Source organism: Capra hircus, chromosome 6, assembly GCF_001704415.2.
Source record: "Capra hircus breed San Clemente chromosome 6, ASM170441v1, whole genome shotgun sequence".
Lineage (NCBI taxonomy): Eukaryota > Metazoa > Chordata > Mammalia > Artiodactyla > Bovidae > Capra > Capra hircus.
In genome coordinates this window covers 111,650,454-111,670,646 of record NC_030813.1, presented here as the reverse complement: position 1 = coordinate 111,670,646, position 20,193 = coordinate 111,650,454, and the positions used below count along the sequence as shown (strand labels likewise).

General features: G+C 43.9%; 1 protein-coding gene across 1 annotated transcript in view; it reads left to right on the top strand.

Annotated features, from left to right (window-relative positions):
* The window catches only part of TAPT1 (transmembrane anterior posterior transformation 1), a 62,723-nt gene that overhangs the window by 26,956 nt on the left and 15,574 nt on the right, over nucleotides 1–20,193 (top strand). The window contains exons 3-7 of the mRNA XM_018049754.1: nucleotides 1,864–1,982; nucleotides 13,166–13,328; nucleotides 16,072–16,207; nucleotides 18,058–18,155; nucleotides 18,342–18,411. Coding sequence (XP_017905243.1) covers nucleotides 1,864–1,982; nucleotides 13,166–13,328; nucleotides 16,072–16,207; nucleotides 18,058–18,155; nucleotides 18,342–18,411 — 586 coding nt within the window. The remainder of the gene's footprint in view (nucleotides 1–1,863; nucleotides 1,983–13,165; nucleotides 13,329–16,071; nucleotides 16,208–18,057; nucleotides 18,156–18,341; nucleotides 18,412–20,193) is intronic.

The window sequence follows — 20,193 nt, the reverse complement described above, 5'->3', positions numbered from 1 at the left end:
GGATGGGAAGACCCTTAGACGTTTGTTACTGTTGCTTGCCATAGATGAGAAGCAATACTAAAACAAGTTTCTCTAAGCCTAAGAAGGATGACTGTTCTCTAACAGAAAGTCTGATTCTTTAAGAGACGATTTCAGTCTGATCAGAAGACCCAGGATGGAAGGGTCGTCACGGTTGGTGTCTTCTGAGGCCTCTCCCCTTGCTTGTGTACTCCGTCTGATCCATGCCGTATCATCTTCCCTGTGTGTGTCTGCCTCCTAACAGCTCCTACAGGGACGCACCAGTCATGCTGGATAAGGGCCATCCTCGCGACCTCATTTTAACTTGATTCCCTCTTTAAAGAGCCCCCACTCCAAACACAGCCACATTCTGAGGTGTGGGGAGGGCGGGCTGTGGTCAGGCCCTCAGCATATGAATTGTGGGGAACGTATGCAGTTCTTCCAGTAGCAGTGTGCATGTTAGCTACTTAGTACGTTTCTGGAGGTCAGTTTATTGACTAAGAATACATGGAGTGTTGTGTGTGAGGGTGTGTACATCATACCATGTCTGTGTGTCTAATGTACAGAAAGTCACCCCTCTTGAAATAGTACAGGTTAGCAGCCTGGGTGTGGCTATTTGCTAAGGCATCACAAGATTCTACCCTCCATCTGTGAAATATTGTCATTCAGTCGCTAACTCATGTCCAACTCTTTGCGACCCAGTGGACTGCAACACTCCAGGCTTCTCTGTTCTCCACTGTCTCCCGCAGTTTGCTCAAATTCATGTCCATTGAGTCGGTGATGCTGTTTAAACATCTCATCCTCTGCCACTCCCTTCTCCTTTTGCCTCAGCATCAGGGTCTTTTCCAGTGAGTCCGCTTTTCTCATCAGGTGGCCAAAGTATTGGAGCTTCAGCTTCAGTCCTTCTAATGAATATTCAGGGTTGATTTTCTTTAGGTTTGACTGGTTTGGTCTCTTTGCAGGCCAAGGGACTCTCAAGAGTCTTCTCCAGCACCACAATTCGAAAGCATAAGTTCTTTAACAGTCAGGCGTCTTTATAGTCCAACTCTCACATCCATACATAACTACTGGAAAAACCACAGCTTTGACTATATGGACCTTTATCAGCAGAGTCTCTGCTTTTTAATACACTGTCTAGGTTTGTCATAGCTTTTCTTCCAAGGAGCAAGCGCCTTTTGATTTCATGCCTGTAGTCACAATCTGCAGTGATTTTGCAGCCCAAGAAAATAGAATCTGCCACTGCTTCCACTTTTTCCCTTCTGTTTGCCATGAAGTGTGGAGAGCAAGAAATATAGTCCTAAATGTAACAGATGAAAGTGTACAGTATCACCCGAAACAGGAAGGATGTGACAAGCACACGAGAAAGGAGAAGAGGTGCAGACATTAACAGCTACTCCTCCAGTGAGAAATAATAACTTCTTTGCACAGCAAGTTCAAGTGTACCTAAAATTGTATTAAAATAAGTAATATCTTTACTTTAATGTTAGAGTTTAAGTTACATCTGAAAGGTTTTCTATAGCATCTCTGCAGCTTGAGGAAGTACCCAGAGAGCTACGTCAGATGTCGCATAGTTGTGGTTGAGGGTGACTTGTCTTTTGAATAATTGACTTGTGTAGATGATAAACCAAAGGCTCCAGAAGAAGAACTACAAGCTTGCATTTTGAAAAGGAATCTTTTATTAGAATATGGCTCATTTTCGACAAGGAGAACTGTTAACTTGTTATTCCCATAGCTAAGTTATGAGAAATGAATTTGCTACCAAGTTTAGAAATTCCTTGACTGTTTGAAATTTTCATCTACAATATTTTAAAGAACAGTTTGTTTTGCATTTTGTCTTTTATGTTCCTCTCTCCTTTTAAAATCCAGCTCATGGTTTTTGGAATCTTTCTGTGCCTGGACGCGTTTCTCTATGTGTTCACCCTGCTTCCCGTCAGAGTCTTCCTGGCCCTATTCAGGCTCTTCACTCTGCCTTGCTATGGCCTAAGGTAAGTTTAAGATGATGAACTATTGTAAAGGTTTAAATTATTTTTGCTACTTGTGCTTAATAATCAACTTGGATAGATTTTTTTTAGAATAGGAATAATTCATTAAGTTTCTTTCATACTTTGGCCCTTAATGCATCAACCTATGCTGTTTATCTTTGTAGTGAATATTATATAACATGCTTATATAATATTTCTACTTTTTATTTGTACTTTTTTTTTTTTTCCCAAATGGTTCTGAACCAGAACTTTGTTTTGGCTAGGCGACAAATGTTAATAATGCAGATTGTGTGTGTGTGTGTGTGTCTGTGTGTCTGTGTGTCTGTGTGTTTAGTTGCTCAGTAGTCTCCAGCTCTTAGCAATCCTATGAACTGCCAGGCTCTTCTGTCCATGGAATTCTCCAGGCCAGAATACTGGAGTGGGTACCCTTTCCCTTCTCCAGGGGATCTCTAACCAGGGATTGAACCCAGATCTCCGGCACTGCAGGCAGATTCTTTACCATCTGAGCCACCGGGGAAGTATAGAAAGGGCCCAGCGCTGAGGGCCAGGCCCAACCACATGGCCACTGTGCTGCTCAGCCTGTACTTTTATTTTCTTCACGTCCCCAGCCTCTTGGGCATCGTCTGTATAAAGTGAGGAGCAGGTTCTAGGCTGGGACGTGGAGGGGCGGGTAGCATCAGTAGCTCCTACGGAACTCCCCCTGCAGGCTCCTCCTCCATCTCATTTGAGAGCCACTGTCTTTGTGGTCTGGCAAGCCTTACCTGCTTACAGGTGAGACACCCTCTGATTTGTGAGAGGGGAAAACCCTGAAAGACATTGTCCTGGTGGGAAGAATCAGACAGCCTGGCCCAGCATTGAGGAACTGATGACTCAGGAGCCATTACTTGACTTCTCTCAGCCTGTGTCCCCATCCTCAGAAAGGGGATATTGTTTAGTGCCGGCATCTTTTACTGCAAAGATTGAGAGATGTAAAAAGAATACCCAGCGTAGTGACAGGAACAGATACTAGTTTCCTTCTTTCCTTCTCTTCTGAAACTAGGAACAGGAAGATGAAAATGTAAAGCTTACATGAATCTTGATGGTTTATTGGTCTTGAGGTTAGAGATTGGATTTTACAGTTTTTTCCTCCATACTTGTATCTCCATGCCTCTACTCTATGTAGTGCCTCTCTGCAACATTATTACAGTTCTTAGCACAGTTGCCCAAGTTGCATTTCTAACACTGCATCACTTTTTTAAATACATTTCATTCCAAAAAGTTTCAGAATACTGAAGTGGATAATAATATGTGAAACTTAAGCTATGAAGTAGGTGACTCTTCCATGGGTATATTAAATGTATAGTTAATAACATTATTATCAATAACCACAGAAACTGAGTTTAATATACAATATATCCAGAATTATATGTTGCCTTCTTTTCAAAGACTAAAGTCCTAGAAGTTTCTCTTTTAGTAAATGAGTGTGTACTTGCTATTTAGTAAGTACCAAATGACATTCAGCCTTTTTCAAAATGAGCCTTAATCAGTTTTCAGTTCAGTTCAGTTCCGTTCAGTTGCTCAGTTGTGTCCGACTCCTTGCGACCCCATGAATTGCAGCACACCAGGCCTCCCTGTCCATCACCAACTCCCGGAGTTCACTCAAACTCACTTCCATCGAGTTGGTGATGCCATCCAGCCATCTCATCCTCGGTCATCCCCTTCTCCTCCTGCCCCCAATCCCTCCCAGCATCAGAGTCTTTTCCAGTGAATCAACTCTTCGCATGAGGTGGCCAAAGTACTGGAGTTTCAGCTTTAGCATCATTCCTTCCAAAGAACACCAGGGCTGATCTCCTTTAGAATGGACTGGTTGGATCTCCTTGCAGTCCAAGGGACTCTCAAGAGTCTTCTCCAATACCACAGTTTAAAAGCATCAATTCTTCGGTGCTCAGCCTTCTTCACAGTCCAACTCTCACATCCATACATGACCACCGGGAAAACCATAGCCTTGCCTAGACGGACCTTTGTTGGCAAAGTAATGTCTCTGCTTTTGAATATGCTATCTAGGTTGGTCATAACTTTCCTTCCAAGGAGTAAGCGTCTTTTAATTTCATGGCTGCAGTGATTTTGGAGCCCCCAAAAATAAAGTCTGACACTGTTTCCACTAATCCCTCCAATATAAATTAGAAGAATTTATTTATCATGATATTATGATAAGAGTAAAAACTCCTTTGCAAGATTGCATAGAATAAAACAATTACAAGGGTTAAGATCACATCGTTGTTATATATAATGCTTTATACTCTTGTCTTCTTACTCTGCTTCGAGAATGAAAGAATTATGTTTTATATTTTATTAAGTACAGTTAATCAAATGGGGAAATCTTTTTTAGGAATTTACCAGCAACTTTAAGTTATTCAAGTACTTGCTTTATGCCTTTGGAAGAATTTTTAAGAAGGCCTGTTCATACCAGGAAACCTTTTTGGAAGATATCTGTAACATTCACAAAGCCTCACCTTCTATACTATCCCTATTTCTTTATCACCTTTGGGAGCTCAATAAAGTCATGGTTATTTCAGTTACCTTTTCAGAACACCAGGAAAAAAAAAATCTGGTAAGACATTACTAAACAGAAGTCTTCATGTGTGATTGCATAACAAGGATGAACACATGGAAAGTTGGGTAAAGCCAGGTGAGGCTGCCTAACATAGGATAACTCATGCCATATGTAGCTTTTGATGTCTGCTCCGTGAGCTGGGTTATTCTCCCTCTAAGTTATTCTCGGCTCAGCAGTGTGAGGCAAGTTCCTGCCTAGCTGTCTTTAAGCGTGTTCTGTGTGGCTGTTGGCATGATGAGGTAAAGGGTCAAAAGGCTGTGTAAGCTAAAGACCCTGTCCTTCTGTAGGGGCTCCTGGGGTCTCTCAAGCCCTCAGTGGATGTTCACGGGGTGAGTGACGAAGGGGATTTGCCATGTTCCCAAGGGCCCCTGTTTCGCGGCTCTTATTTGAAGAGCCGAGTTCTTGCTGTGGCAGAGGCATCTAAACTGTGTCTGTGTCCCCTGGGGGAGCAAGGCACCAAGGTCGCCTAGGAAAGCCCTTTGGTGTTTGTTCTGGAAACCGGGAGAGCTGTTGGAGAGAGCCGGGATGCCTTCAGCCCTCTGCTCCTGGTGGCTTCAGTGAGTCGATGGTCCCTGGAGCCAACCTTTTCTAGACCTTTTCAGATTTTTTTTTTAGCCTATAAAATAAAGATGATAACTTTCATATATTTCTCTAAAATACTTTTTAATCTAAATTAATCTGAGTGACATTTTAAGGCAGCATTCAAGTCTGTTCTATTTTCACGCTCTTGCAACCAGGCCGACACTAGAGGGCAGCCCGTCACCCTGCTGCAAGGCGCCGTTCAGTTTTCCTGGGCAGAGGATTCTTGCTGTTCCTGCAGTTTGGCTCCTCTGAAAAATTACATTTTATGCCGTCAGTTACATATGTGTATATAACGTGAAGCGCAGTTAAGATGGTGTAACGGAACAACGGAACGTCCGCACTTCTAAGCACTCCGTGAGCATAGGCAGATCGTACAGATACGAAGACCCTGCCTCCCTCTCAGCGCCTTAAGTGTGCTTTATCAGAATGGAGTACTTTGCTGATGGTAACATGGGCTGCAGTCCATATTTTCTTTGAGCAATTTAGAAAGCAAAGTCTTCTGAGCGTTATTTTTTTAAAGCACCTAACTTGAAATATTTGAAACTTAAAATATAAAGTAAAAAATTGTATTACTAAAACTATTGTTAATACTAAGTCTAAAACCTTTCAGATATTTTAGGAGTATATGAATATGTTTTCTCTTTTACAAAATTATTGATCAGACAAGTTTTGCCTTCTTTTTCTTCGAACATTCTATTCTGTTCAGGATTATTTGACTTTTCTTTCCTGTGGCTGTATCATGTTCCATCTTTTTCAGCAAGCAAAAAGTGCTCTTTCCTTCAGTGTGACTTAATTTTTTCGAAGAGATAAGAAGAAATGAAAAAGATCAGCAAAGAGGTCAATTGTATTTTTTTATATTTCCTTTTTCTCACACTCCTGTGTTTTAGTTTCCTTTCTGTTAAAAAAAACAAGTTAGGGACTTCCTGGTAGTCCAGTGGGTAAGATCCATGCTTCCAGCGCAGGGGCACAGGTTTGGTCCCCGGTCAGGGAACTAAAATTCCACCTGCCTCTAGCTGCAGCCCAAAACAAACAAAGTTACTGTCTTCCTTGTCTCTTAGTTCTTGGAAAGTATACCCAGAAAGTTGGGGAGCGAGGAGAAAGGATATTTGTCAAAGTGGTTAAGGTGCTGGCATGAACGCAGCAGCAGTTTGCAGGCCCTGGTGCCGTGTTGTCAGCGTCTGACAGTGGCCGAGGGCTGGCACAGCCCTCCTTTCAGAAGTGGGGTCGGCGCTCTCACCTCCTGTACGTTCAGTCACGCCTGGCACGGTGTTTGTGGAGCCTGTGGAAGCTGACAGTCTCCCAGGTTTTCTGCTTTAGAATGGGCTCTCTGAACCCACTTGTGAATCTTCCATAAACTGGTCACAGGATTTGGCTTAGGGGTTTAATTGGCCCTGACACAAAGCCGACTCGCTGCTTTTCCTTCAGGCTGAGGCCACTCAGCAGCCCTTAAGGAGGCCGGCCTGTATTGTGGCTGCTCCACTGATGGGCACTTTGCCAGCCTCTGACCCTGTGAAAATATTTTTTTATTTTGAGGTGTTGGCAGGGTAACTTTTCTTGACTCTAGCTGTCTGCACGTTATCTGCAAAGGCTGCACTGCTTCCATGAAACGTTTACACCCACCCTTAGCAATTTCAGGAATAACGTGGTGAAAATTATTGCTAACGAATTAACAATCTTGAAAAATCTTTGCCCTTACATACTTTGTTGTAGGTTATAATAAAAGCATGCAGGTTCTCTAAAAGCCTACTGATTTATGTATTTCTCCCCTCTGTCTCAGATAGGGTAGTATAATTTTGGAAAAACATTCGAGAAAATTCTTGAATTAAGGTAATTCTTTAAATGATGAGATGAAAATGGGAATTAGGTTTTGGTTTATTATATGAGATATCTTTGTTTCTTGAAAGAATGAAAGCATTTTGTTTTTAGAGAAGTAGACTGCTGTACAGTAGCTACATTTGCTAAATGTAGCATAATGTGCTTTATGCTAAAGAGGTACCCAGTGTTATTTTCCTGAACTTAAAGAATAAATAAATAATAACAGTGGTATGTGTATTTCTAATTTACCTGGCATTTTTATGTATCCTTTTTCCTCCTCCAAGCTGTGACTTCATTTTGTGTTTTAGAATCCTCAGTCTTACTTGAGTTAGAAGGTGAGCGAAGTTGTGGAGAAAAATGATACTATCCAATGCCAAGAACTGATGGTTTTGAAAACTTTGCTGTGATATTTTAGACAGCAATAAGTGTAGGTGAGGTTTGAGTAGTAAATGCTAGAGTATTTTTCTTTTACTATTAGAGCAAATAAAATACATGCAAGTAAATTTTACTGATTTCTCACCCTGGTTTTAAGCATATCTCTTAGGAAGCTTCAAGTACCTTTCTGTTTTTAAGGCAGTGGTAACTTACCCCATAAAAATCTCTCTCATCTCCTGAAGAATTAAGAATTTCAGGTGCTCGAGTGTTTCTTAACCCGTTGGGTTTCCTCCCCCTGCCTTACCTCCTCCAAGGTAGTTCTCCCTGAAATGAACTTCACACACGAACACACACACACACGAGATTTTCCCTCTTTTTCAGACATAAGCCTTAATTCCGACCTGAGTGATTTGTGCTGCCCCTGGCATGCTCGCGCCGCTTCTCCGGGAGTCGCGGCCGGCCGTCATTCCCCTCCCAGGCCGGGCCTCCATGCTCGTTTGTAGAGAGCAGGGTCTCGTTAGAGGGTCTTCCCACCGCAGGTCTCGTCGTCCCCTCCTCCTCCTCACCTTGGCGCTCTCAGTAGCGTAGCGACATTACAACGTTCTCTCTCTCTTTCTCTCTCGTAAATCAGACCGAAGGGAGGAGCCCTCTCACTTCCTTTGTAGAGTGGAATGTGGTGTCACAGGGACTCCTCGTGGTGAGTAAACCCTGATTTTTCTTCTGTTCTCTTGTCCAAATTGACATCAGTACAAACAAGATATTGATTATAATGGGAAACAGACATGACTGTTTGGAGATGGACACTTCAGAAGGAGACGAGCTTCCTTATCCTAACTTGGTGATAGTTTTGTCCACATTTGTGCAGGATTTGAGCAGAATCTCACCTAACCTAGGAAGATCACTTGATAAAATGAATTTCAATTACACATGCTGTCTAGGTTTGACATCAAGTCCTTCACTCCCCACGCCCCATCAGTTCCTTCACATGAGCTTAAGTTCCTTCGATGTGAGCGGTTTTTATTTTGCATCATCCAAGCACCAAACATAGCTTTATCAAGCCAGTGCTTTTTTCCCTAGTATAGTTTGGAATCATTTTAAAGTCCAAGAAACACTTCAGTCATTCAGTTTAAGCATTTGTGGTTAATTTTTCTACCGTCTGTTGCAACACCTTAAGGTGCTCAATTTTCAGTCTTCTAAGTAAGGAAAACCTCTTAATCTCAATAGTTAATTGCAGTTTACTTTAAAATTAGAAAATGACTTCTCTTTCAAAAATGGACACCATTTTTGACTTTTCACATTTTTCCAGTAGTCCTTTGTATTTCTTCATTCTTTCAGTCATACCATGAGCAGCTAGAAGCGTTAAGAGAGAAAGAAAGATAGCTCCAGGCTGTGTGTTTCGTGATGAAGTGCTCGCGCTGGTGCCTTGGCATGTTCGAACAGTGATTTGAACATGAAGTAGGCACGGATTACCGTGGTGTCGTGGTCACGGACGCTGCCTCCTCTTTCCCGGTCTTTCTGTTCACTTGTCAGCTCACACTTCAGTCTTGGTCAGCTGAGCACTTCCTGCTGCACAGGGTGAGGAAAACCCTGCAACTGACCATCTTTGTGTGCTCCATCATTCTGTTCCCCAAGAGTGCTCTTGAAGCAACGGGGTCCTTTCCCGGGTAAATGTGCAAATTCAGGGAAAGTATTTGAATGACCGAAAGATAAAATTTAGAAATGTAGAAAGTTTAATTTCCGCAAGTGTGGCTTAACCTGAAGTTTTAAATGATTTTAAGTTCTGTTGAATTTCTTGGTTAATAGTACTTGTCTTGTGATAACTGATAGCCAAGGTATAAATTAGATTAGCGGGGTTTTCACTTTGTCCAGTAGCTTCCTCCACTTGTTTGTATGTTTCTGTGGGATTTTCAGCATTTGCAAAATGAATTGGGAGTAACTGCTGTTTCATAGGCATTTATAAGGAAGAGCTTCACCCTGAAATCATTACTCAGGAACCAGTTCAAAGCTGATTGGCAGGGCTGGTGGATAAGCTTCCTTTGGAGTTGGAAATGCGTATCACACAGTCATCCACAAGTGTCCTGGCAGAGCAGGAAACAAACATTGGAGCTGGCTTGGGTTGTTTCCACCAGGTAAACTTACTCTGAGGTTCAATCTTACTTCAGAGAGGTTGTGATACCACCTTAGATTTTTTTTTCTTCGGTTTTTTCAGCTTTCCTTTTTCATTTGCAGGGACATTTATATGATAGCAAGATCCTTTGTTTCTGAACAGTTCTGCTTCTTTCATTTTTTATTTGAATAAATCTCTCTAATTTTTAAAATCAGTCATCTCCATAGCAACCAGTTATGATGTAAGCAGTGGAACATTTCCACCAAAGCAGAGAGTGCACAGAAAGCAGCAGATCCAGTGGAAACAGCCCTTTTTTCCCCTCTCTTTCTAGAAACAAAGAGCAAAAATTGTAGCTATATTTGGTATTTAGCCTAATCATTTTTCCAAATGAGATGACAGTACAGTGATAAATTATACAGTATTAAATTAGGCTGAAAGATCAAACATGCTGAGTTGCTGATTCCTGTGAGTTTAAAAAGGTCTTTTAAAGAAACGTCTAGAATAGTAGGCGGGAATGAGAAATTGCCTTCTAGAGCCAGAGGCCAAGAGTCGGATCCTGGCTCCGCCACTTGTTATTTCCGAACTGCAGCTGCAGTCACGTTCCTGATACCCTTTGGGAAATTAGGATGGTGGTGGTCCCTTCCTCATAGGATCTCATAAGGTTACTGTGGAAACTGACCAAGAGAACGTACGAAGTGCCTGGAGAGGGGCCTGCCGCACAGGACCTGGGGATTGTAGCATGTTTCTACAGTGCTTCTGCATTTTCCCAACCTGGTTTAATCCTAGGCAACATAAAGCTAAGTTAAAGTTATTTATGCGAGATTTTGAACTTAGTATCGTCTTGGTTTAAACAGTGTGGTATTATGTTATTTGAGATTATAGCTTTTCAGTGTTTGGTTCAGTTCAGTCACGTCCAACTCTTTGCAACCCCGTGGACTGTAGCCTGCCAGGCTCCTCTATTCATGGAATTCTCCAGGCAAGAATACTGCAGTGGGTTGCCATGCCCTCCTCCAGGGGATCTGCCTGACCCAGGGATCAAACCCAGGTTTCCTGCATTGCAGGCAGACTCTTTCCATCTGAGCCACCAGGGAAGCCTGTTCCTTCTTAGAGAATATACTATCTCATTGTTCCATTGTTGTAAATGTTTATAAAGAGACACAATTGAACATATATGTGTTAAAAGTCCCTTCATCTCTTAAAGAGCTTTGGCTGAGACCAGTTAACTGAGTAGATGCCATTCTAGACCTAAAAGCTCTGCAGATTTCTGCTGTAATTAGTTACCTAAAGCCTTTGGGTAATTAATGCAGATTCACTAATGCCATCCTGCATTTCATTCCTGTCCTTTTCTTTCTTTCATAAAGCACGGCCTCCAGCGCTTAAACGGAAGGCCCCAGCTGCGGGTGATGTGTGCATTTCAGTGTGTGCCCATCTGTGCCCGCACGTCTGCGGGGACGTGGGCAGGTGCTCGTGGCTGACGCTGCCGTCTGTGCCCCGGCTGTCTCAGGGGTACAGACAGTCCAGGAGCCCAAGAGTGTCTGCACGTCTCCTTTTCTCATTGTTTGCATTAGAAATGTTTACCTCCGGCTCTTGACAAATACTTATCTCGGCGTGGGGGGAGGGAGCAGCGAATTCCCTTGAGAGTTGCACAGCCCTTGGCAGAGTTCTGTGCTCTGGGCTCAGTGTCCGAACTAAGACATAGCTCACTCCTGATTTCATGGGGAAAGACAGGGCCACGTCTGTGAGGAGGGAGAAGAGCACTGGAGACAGAAAGGGACAGAGAAGTGATGGTGGAGATATATCAGCCTTGTCCTGGAGGCAATTTTCCCCAAGATTTGAACTTTCACTGCGGAGAAGAACTCCCCTCGCTCTCTTGCGCCCGTCTCAAGGCCCAGGGTGTGACCTGGACCGTCCTGACCCGTCTCTGCATCTAAGCTTATTGGTTCAGCCCAGGGTCATCCGCTGCCGGCCCTCCCTGGACGCAGTCTTCACAGAGTCTGCCTCTTTTGGGGGCATCTGTCGGGCTCCATGTTCTCTCTGTGATGAGACTGAAAGCCGTGCCCAGGGCACGTTGCTGAGGTCCTGCGTGCCTCACCGTCACCCTTACAGCACTCTGGCAGCGGTTTCCCGTCCTTGCTGAACCCAACAGGGATCTTTGCAAGAAAAGCGCCCCTGATCTGAATGTGTCCGAGGGCTCGGCAGGAGCTCAGGGAGTAGGTAGCCAGGGAGCAGCCAGTAAGTGAAAGCTCAGGATGCCAGCAGCCCTTGGAAAGGGAGCTCACCCCTCAGTAGGAGCCGCAGTGCCATCACGGCAGCAAGGTGAAGAGGCTCTGCGTCTCCTGATGCAGGTCTTCAGGCTTTCTGCTGGCCGCACGGTGTGAAGATGCTGCCAAGGCAGGGCCTGCGCGTGTTCCATCTTGAGGAGTCGCCTGCAGTGGACTGAGAGAAAACACCTTTCCATCCCAGTCCCAGGAAGTTTACGTGTCGTGATAGACATCTTACTTCCTTCTTTTGTAATGTATTTTTTTCCCTGTATCTTAGGAATACATTTCCATTCACAATTTAGGTTTAGCTCTTTGTACTCTGACCTCGGAAGTAAGGAATGATTCTGCATATATTAATTAGGGGGGAAAACCATCGTCAGCACTTGAGCCCCTGAGGGTTGGGGTACCAGCCCCACGCACACTGTAGAGCCTGCCATATCCATGGTCCCTCTGTATCCAGGACTCCTCTCTCTCTGTGTTTCCTCATCCATGGACTCAGCCAACCGTAGGTCACGTAGTGCTGAAGTAACGTATTTATTGGAAAAAATCCACGTATAAGTGGACCCGTACAGTCCAAACCCATGTTATTCAAGGGGCAACTGTATTTCCAACTCATGTTGCAGAGGGCTAATGTTTGTAATATAACAACCATCCTACAAACTAGTAAGAAGATACGAGGAGAGAATTCACAGAAAGTATAGATAAATATATGAAGAATATGTCAGTGTTCTAGTGAGGGAAATCAACAGTGAAACTGCTGAATTGGATTCCCACCAGTGGCATTAGCCAGCGTCCCTGCATGGATGCACCTGAGCTTCCAGGCATCTGGTGCAAGTGTAAATTGGTACAGCTCCTGCAGAGGGCAGCACAGGTATTACCAGAAGGACAAGTGAACGTAAAGAACGTGAGATTCCAGTTTTAAGACTTTATCCTATGAATGTGTTTTCACTTACGAGGTATGACATGTACCTTACTTACATCATGGTTTACAGTTGCAAAAGGCTGGAAATCTGTCGGTATTGTTAAATTATGATGCATCCACGCAGTGGGACACCGTGCTGTCTGTAAGAACTGATCATGGAAAGTAGCGTAGAACACTGTCACTGTGTCAGAAGCGCCGCGCCCGTGGGTCCCAGGATCCTGATGAGCTGGGAGGCCTGTGTCCTCATTGTGGAAACCCCTTGCTCCCAGGCGCTCGGCCAGCAGCCACCTGCCCTCTGCGGTCACTCGCTAAGGTTCCCACTTCCTCTCATTGCAATTCTGGTCTAGTATCTTCATATTCTCGACCTGGGCAGGAAATGTGCTACTGTTGAGCAGTCAGCATAGCTTTCCTCGTTAACATGAAGTTTTTGTTGGCTGTTCCCTTTGTTTGCCACTGCCTCTCCCGTAAAGATGATTTATTCAAGAGCACGGAAGGTGAAACTCACCGTCTATTACTTCTCATCTGTTTCAGGGACAGACGTGTGCTTCAGCCCGCCCAGGTGTGTGACGTCCTGAAGGGGGTCATCTTGGTCATCTGCTATTTCATGATGCACTACGTGGACTATTCCATGATGTATCACCTGATCCGGGGGCAGTCAGTCATCAAGCTGTACATCATCTACAACATGCTCGAGGTGAGCCCGGCAGGCCCGGCCCACGGCGCCCGGCGGCCTGCACGGGACAGCTTCCCGCCGGCTCTGCCAGCCGCGCCTCCAGCCTCGGCTTCATACCATCAGGGGTGGCCTTGTGAGAACGCACGTTCTGATTTAGAATCCCTCTAACGAGATGGTGCCTGTGCGTCCCAGGACACACTGGGGGCAGCCAGTCCGCAGGGCATTGTGTGTCCTCCGGTGGGGAGGAGGGTGACCGGCCGTCTAGACCTTTCGGAGTCAGTGCCCCCTTGAGAGTGTAAACTGTCAGATGACGGGAGTATTGTCTCGATTCATTGGAAACCCGTGTGTGCTTTCTGTTAGAACTTTAAATCTTATGAAGAGATTTTTAGGATTATGTGTTTATTGGCTATAGTAGATTTATACTTTAAATTGCTTTTAAATTTTCACACAGAACAAGTAAACAATTTCCCAGTTTCTCTAAGTATTTAACACTTTTAATACAATATGTCTTCAAAGTACACTACGCTTTAAAGTAGTCATCCTGTGAAAATCGGCATTTATGTAAGAAATAAACAGTTACACAAAGTGCACGATAGAAAACCACTTTCCTTTTAGGCAGAGTCTCAAGTTGTTTTTTAAATAGTAAACTAACCTGGGTTATGTCATTAACCTTTAAGATTCAGCGTGTACTTTTCTGCACTGCTTTTCGGGGACCCCAGTAAGGTCTCCCTGTCTCTTTGACTCAGTTCAGTTCAGTCCCTCAGTCATGTCTGACTCTTTGCGACCCCATGGACTGCAGCATGCCAGGCTTCCCTGTCCATCACCAACTCCAGCACCTACTCAAACTCAAGTCCATCAGGTTGGTGATGCCATCCAACCATCTCGTCCTCTGTCGTCCCTTTCTCCTGCCTTCAATCTTTCCCAGCATCAGGGTCTTTTCCAATGAGTCAGTTCTTCACATCAGGTGGCCAGAGTATTGGAGTTTCAGCTTTAGCATCAGTCCTTCCAATGAACACCTAGGACTGATCTCCTTTAGAAGGGGCTGGTTGGATCTCCTTGCCGTCCAAGGGGTTCTCAGGAGTCTTCTCCAACACCACAGTTCAGAAGCATCAATTCTTTGGCATCCAGCTTTCTTTGTAGTCCGACTCTCACATCTGTATGTGACTACTGGAAAAACCATAGCCTTGACTAAACGGACCTTTGTGGGCAAAGTCATGTCTGCAGTGGGTTTTCCTGACATGTGGTGGACACGTGGGGTGATGTGGGACTGCTGGCCCCTCTGCTATGCCACTGCCTGGGTGTGATAGGTGGGGACTTCCCGTCTCTTCACAAAACCACACACTCTAGCCATCCTGTTTGCTTCTAAATTCATCGACTGAGATGTGTTGGAACCACACCCCAGCTTCCTGGTGCGGGCTCGTTGCCGCACACCTGCTTTGCCAGGTCAGGTGAGATGTGACAGTGGGTTTGGCTGGGTTTGTGAAGCAGAGTAGCTGTCCGTGCGCTCCCCTCACTCCCATCAAAGAAAAGCCCAGGCCTTCTGTCCCCTCTGGCCATGTGGGTAGCTCTCCTTGTCAAGTCCCGCTGCCTCCTCCCTGGGGGGATTGCAGCTGACCAGGCTTCTCCCTCCCCCCAAAACTTAAGATAGGCACCTCCTGTTGTACAGCGCCGCCCACAAGGTGCTGCTGTTGCTGTTATCAGGAAGTAGGCCAAGCAAGAGGATCCATGAATTGCTGATCCTGGTGGTTTAAATACTCACTCACTCTGTAGACTACAGTTGATGATGTAGTTTAAGCGCAGTGGAGCAGAGTCCAAGCTCTAGTCTAGAGATAACTCCCTCCAATCCTGGTTATCCTGCACGTGCGGCCAGCTGCTGAGTGACTCTGCTCTTCAGCTTGTCGTCTGTGAGATGGAGACATTAGGAGAATTGCAAGGTTTCCATGAGACAGCGAATAGAAGGAGCTTAGCACAAGCCAGGCGTGTGGTGGGAGCGCCCTCAATGATAGCTATCATTTCTTCATTTGGCAAATGTTTAATCAACACTTCCTGGATGCTGAGATCCCGAAGAGCCTGAGGTGGACAAGCCTAGTCCCCTGGCTAATATTCCATAGGTGGGAGAGAGGCAGTGATAAATACCGTGATGAAGAGGAACAGGATGATGCTTTGGAGACCACAGGAGCCACCAAAGGTCGGATAGGCCAGGAACGTCCTGTCTCAGAATGTGACATTCCAACTGAATCCTGAACGATAGCCCTCCTTTTTTTCTCTTTTATGTGCTTCTCTTTATCTGTTGGACTACATTCATGGAGATGAGTACTTGAAAATGTCTTCCAGGAATAAATTTGCTTATTATATTCTTATACGGTAAACTTCAAACAAATCACAGCTATTCTTAGTTACCAGTATTAGGTATGAGGAGAATGGGTCAAGTGATATATTTGTCCTTAAAAGTTTGAGTCCTGAATTTAAATTCAAAGCGTTAAAGCCAGAAGAACTATGATTTTGATGTATCGTCTGCCTTTTATTTTTATGACTAAGATTTTCCTTGTTACAAACGTGGCTAGTTAGACAAATTCTAATTCAGTTAGTACAACACCTGGGCGCTCCGCGTGTGTCAGAGAATGAGAAAATGGGAACGAGTAAGTAAACAAAGCTCCTGTCTCTCTTGGAGCTTATCTCCTCTGGTGTTTGCGTTACCTCTGAAGTTTAATAAGATGTACCGACAGCATAGTAAGAAACGCGCTTCCTTGATTTTTCTCTTTAGGTAGCAGATCGCCTGTTTTCCTCCTTTGGGCAAGATATATTAGACGCTCTGTACTGGACAGCCACAGAGCCCAAGGAGCGGAGGAGGGCCCACATCGGGGTGGCCCCCCACTTCTTCATGGCAGTCCTCTATGTCTGTATCCTTTCAGGCCGCTCGGGGATGCGCGTTTTACATTATCCTGTTCGCTTAGCCATTTCTCAGACTTAGAGAGGGGTGTGTGTGTGTGCGTGTGCGTGTGCGTGTGCGTGTGTATCCTAAAGATTAATGTGAAATGTCTACTTTCTTTTGAGAAATTGGTTATAACAGTCTACTTAGTCCTTGAACACAGGGACTAATCCAAGTATGGGGCTTCATCTGGTTGCTCAATGGAAAAGAATCCACCCACCAGAAGACAAAGAAGATGCAGGTCTGATCCCTGAGTCAGAAAGATCCCCTGGAGAAGGAAATGGCACCCCACTCCAGTACTCCTACCTGGGAAATCCCATGGACAGTGGAGCCTGGCGGGCTACAGTCCATAGGGTTGCAAAGAGTCAGACACAACTTAGCAGGTAAATAGCAACAGCAGCAATCCGGGTATCAGTTATAACCAGTCTCTGTATCCGAGGGTTCAGCCAACAACAGCCCATTTAATACTGTAGTATTTTACTATTGAAAATTACATGTGTGTAAGTGGACCCATGCAGTTCAGACCCATGTTGCTCAGGGGTCAGCTCTAACTGTAAATTAAAGAGTCATGTATGCATGCCCCTTTAAACTGCTAGAACCTGGTTCTAAGGAAGGATTTTAGAATAAAGAGGTAGTTATATTTATACATACTTCAGATTTATATAGATCTATATAGCTTTTTCATACTTAAGTTAGAATTTTATAAAGTTGCCCCTAAACCTATGAATTCTTTGTTATAACCTTCAGCTGAGAATGTATGCAGTTCTTCAATAAAAAAATAAATGAAAAATAAAATGTATGCAGTTCATCTAGAAGTAAAATTTGAAATTAGCTGGGGAGGAATTCTAGAGGTTTTCTTTCCCCTTCCCTCACCTCCATCTAAAAGCTTTTTTTTTTGGAGAATAAATGTTTTACTGTGTAACACAGTGTGCACGCGTGTGTATACTGTGCATGCCTAGGTGTTTACATATATGCGCGTACTCACACTCGCTTCCTATGGGAGCAGGGCAGGTTCACAGGAATGTGTCGTGTGGTTTTGTTTTGTCCTGTCTTTGAAAGAACAGTGCTTAAAAGAATTGGGTTAACATCTGGAAAGTTAAGGGACTGTATGGGGAAAATGTCTGTGGCGAGTAAAAGATTGTTTCAGACACAGTGGAGTAAAAAATTACTGTTCTAATTTAAGCTCTTCCATGGAATTTAAGCTCTTCCACAGGCGATATAATTCTGCAGCTCATGAATGTCTTCAGAACTGGCATCTGAAGAAGAATCCTGATTACCAGACATTTCTGACTCCTGCGTTCCCCATCCCCCGACGAAAACCAGAGAGGAAAATCAGTTCCAGACTGACTCTCACTTTATGTTCTTTTCTGTTTTAGGATGTAAATTATCTGAATTCACAATGTATATATCTAAGTCTCTTCTTTCAGGATTTACCATAATGTGTTCCATTATTTAATAAACTTTTCTGAGATCCCGTTTCCCAAGCATCATGCCCAATGCCAAAGCTCCAGAAATAACAAGACGGCTGTCCTCCAGAAAGAACAAGACGGCGGTCCTCCAGAACTCACCGTCTAAGCGGTTGGATCGTTTCTGCGTTTGTTTGTTCCGTAGTTTGTTTCCTAGGTTTCTTATCCCATCAAATGTGTATCAACTGTAGCTAACAGGGAAATCACAAAGATAATACAGTACTTAGGTAAGGCATGATTTAGAAAGCATAGGCGTATTTTTCCCATTTGAAACTTCTGAGATTTTAATAACATATCTGTTAATATAAACTGGAACCAGAATTCAGTTTTTCCCTTGACGTCACTTAACTGCTAGTTTTGCACGCCATCCTTATAATGGTTCAAGCAACAACTCTCAACGTGGCTTTCAACTCACACAACAAGTCCCTGCTTACTATCATGATGTCTAATAATGTAAGTATGAGATTTTATTTTACATTTTTGAGGTTGTATGGGTACATTAACAGCAGTATTCTAGATGGGAGAAAATTGGGTTTTTTTTCTTAATTTTTATTTATTCTCTGGGAAGTTTAATATATAGCACATCACTTTTTTAAACTGTGGTAATAATAAAGACGACTTTTGTGTGTTCTCTTTCAGTTTGTCGAAATTAAAGGAAGTGTTTTCAAGAAGTTCGAAAAGAACAATCTTTTTCAAATGTCAAATAGCGGTAGGTACAATCAGATTCTACTTGAAGCTTTATGCAGAGTTACTGTGTAATTCATTCTGAAATTCTTAATGTCACATCTCCAACAGGCCACTGTTTCTTTGACTTAAAGCTGTGTTTTCTCTTAACTCTCTCAACATCTTTACCATGTTTTTTGTATTTTGGTTATTGTGATCTTGAGGATGTTTAATATAATAACTAATTACGGGCATTTGTATAGTACTTTACCATACTTTCATACAATGGTATAGTATGGTACTACACTTTACCATACTATAGCACAGACTGCTATACAAATGCCCATAATTATTTATTATCTTATCTTTCTAACTCATAAATTTCTTGGAAGCTGCTGATATGACTCCATTTTACAGATGTGTAAACTGAAATACAGAGAAAATGATCTGACTCGCTCAAGGTCACCCACTTAGCCGCTGAGAGCAGAATCGTGGTGACACACCTCAGATAGGTCTCAGCTTTCTCAGTTATGACTTACTGCCTCCTTCCTAATTCTGTAGAGTGTGAGGGCACAAAATTTATCCCAGAAACATTATCTTAACATAGTTGTCATAATCAGAACAGCAGTGTCTTAAGGTGTGGCCCACGGATCCCTGGACAAGATTCTGTGAAGTTGAGACTGTTCTTGTGAAGATGTTATTTATCTCATTCACCCTGTTGCTATGTGCACCGTGGTGGCAAATCGGGGTGAGAAAGCCAAGGAGAGACCACCAGGCGCCCACCAGAATGTCCGGTCCCGTGGTTGCCGGCGCGCCAGTGACGCTGAGGCGCGCCCGGCCCCGGGGCCAGTGTGCACGGCTGCAGCTGCTCCGGGAACCCTTAGGGGCTTCCTCCAGCCTTACACGGTCACCTGCCCTGGCGCCCAGCAGCAGGAACATGGTTTCACAAGAGGACTTGTACGAGAATGGTTATGGCAGCCTTATTCACAGCCCCAAATTAGAAACAACCCAGACCCTCCTGTTCAGAGGAAAGCAGATACATAAATGCCAGTATACCTACACTGCAAACACTGCTCAGCCGTTAGAACCACTGTATTTTCGACTGTGTAGAGGAATCTCAAAAGCTCTATGCTGAGTGAGAAGAGGCCGGACATAAATAAGTACATGCTGTGTGATTTCATATTTATGAGGTTTGTGATCAGACAAAATTAATTTATGATAATGGAAATCAAACAGTCATTGCTTATGGGGGTGGGGATTGGCTAGGAGGGTGTGAGGAAACTTACTGCAGTGATGGAACTCTTCATGTTTTAGCTACGGGAGTGGTGGCAGAGCTTATGGGTTCATCAGAACCCATCAAATTCTACATTTAAAACTTCCACATGTGTAAATTTTGCCTCTGTGTTAGGCAAGGAAAGTAATGACGTGAATATATTGAAGCAGAGGAGCGTTTGGAATTACAGGAGATTTGATAACTAGGCAGCGAACAAAAAGAACTCATGAGAAACGTTAGGCCGTTCTGTGGAGCAGTGATGAAACCTTGGACCTCAGAGCTGTGAGAGGCAGTGTGCGCTTGTGTCTTTCTGTGCAGTGATGCTCTTTCGAATGTGTGCTGCCAGTCTGTGAATTTGAAATGGGAGAGGAAGGGGCGAGACAGGAGGGAAGCTGAGATAGGATTTCTTCTTCTATGGAGGCAACTATGAGACTTTCACTTGTAGCAGAAATCATGCTCTTTTTACTTAAGAGCCTGATTTCAGTAGGCACTCTTCGTAGAGCTGTAAACTAGGCATGCAGGTCTTTTTAAAGTTTTAACAGTTTTTAATCTTTA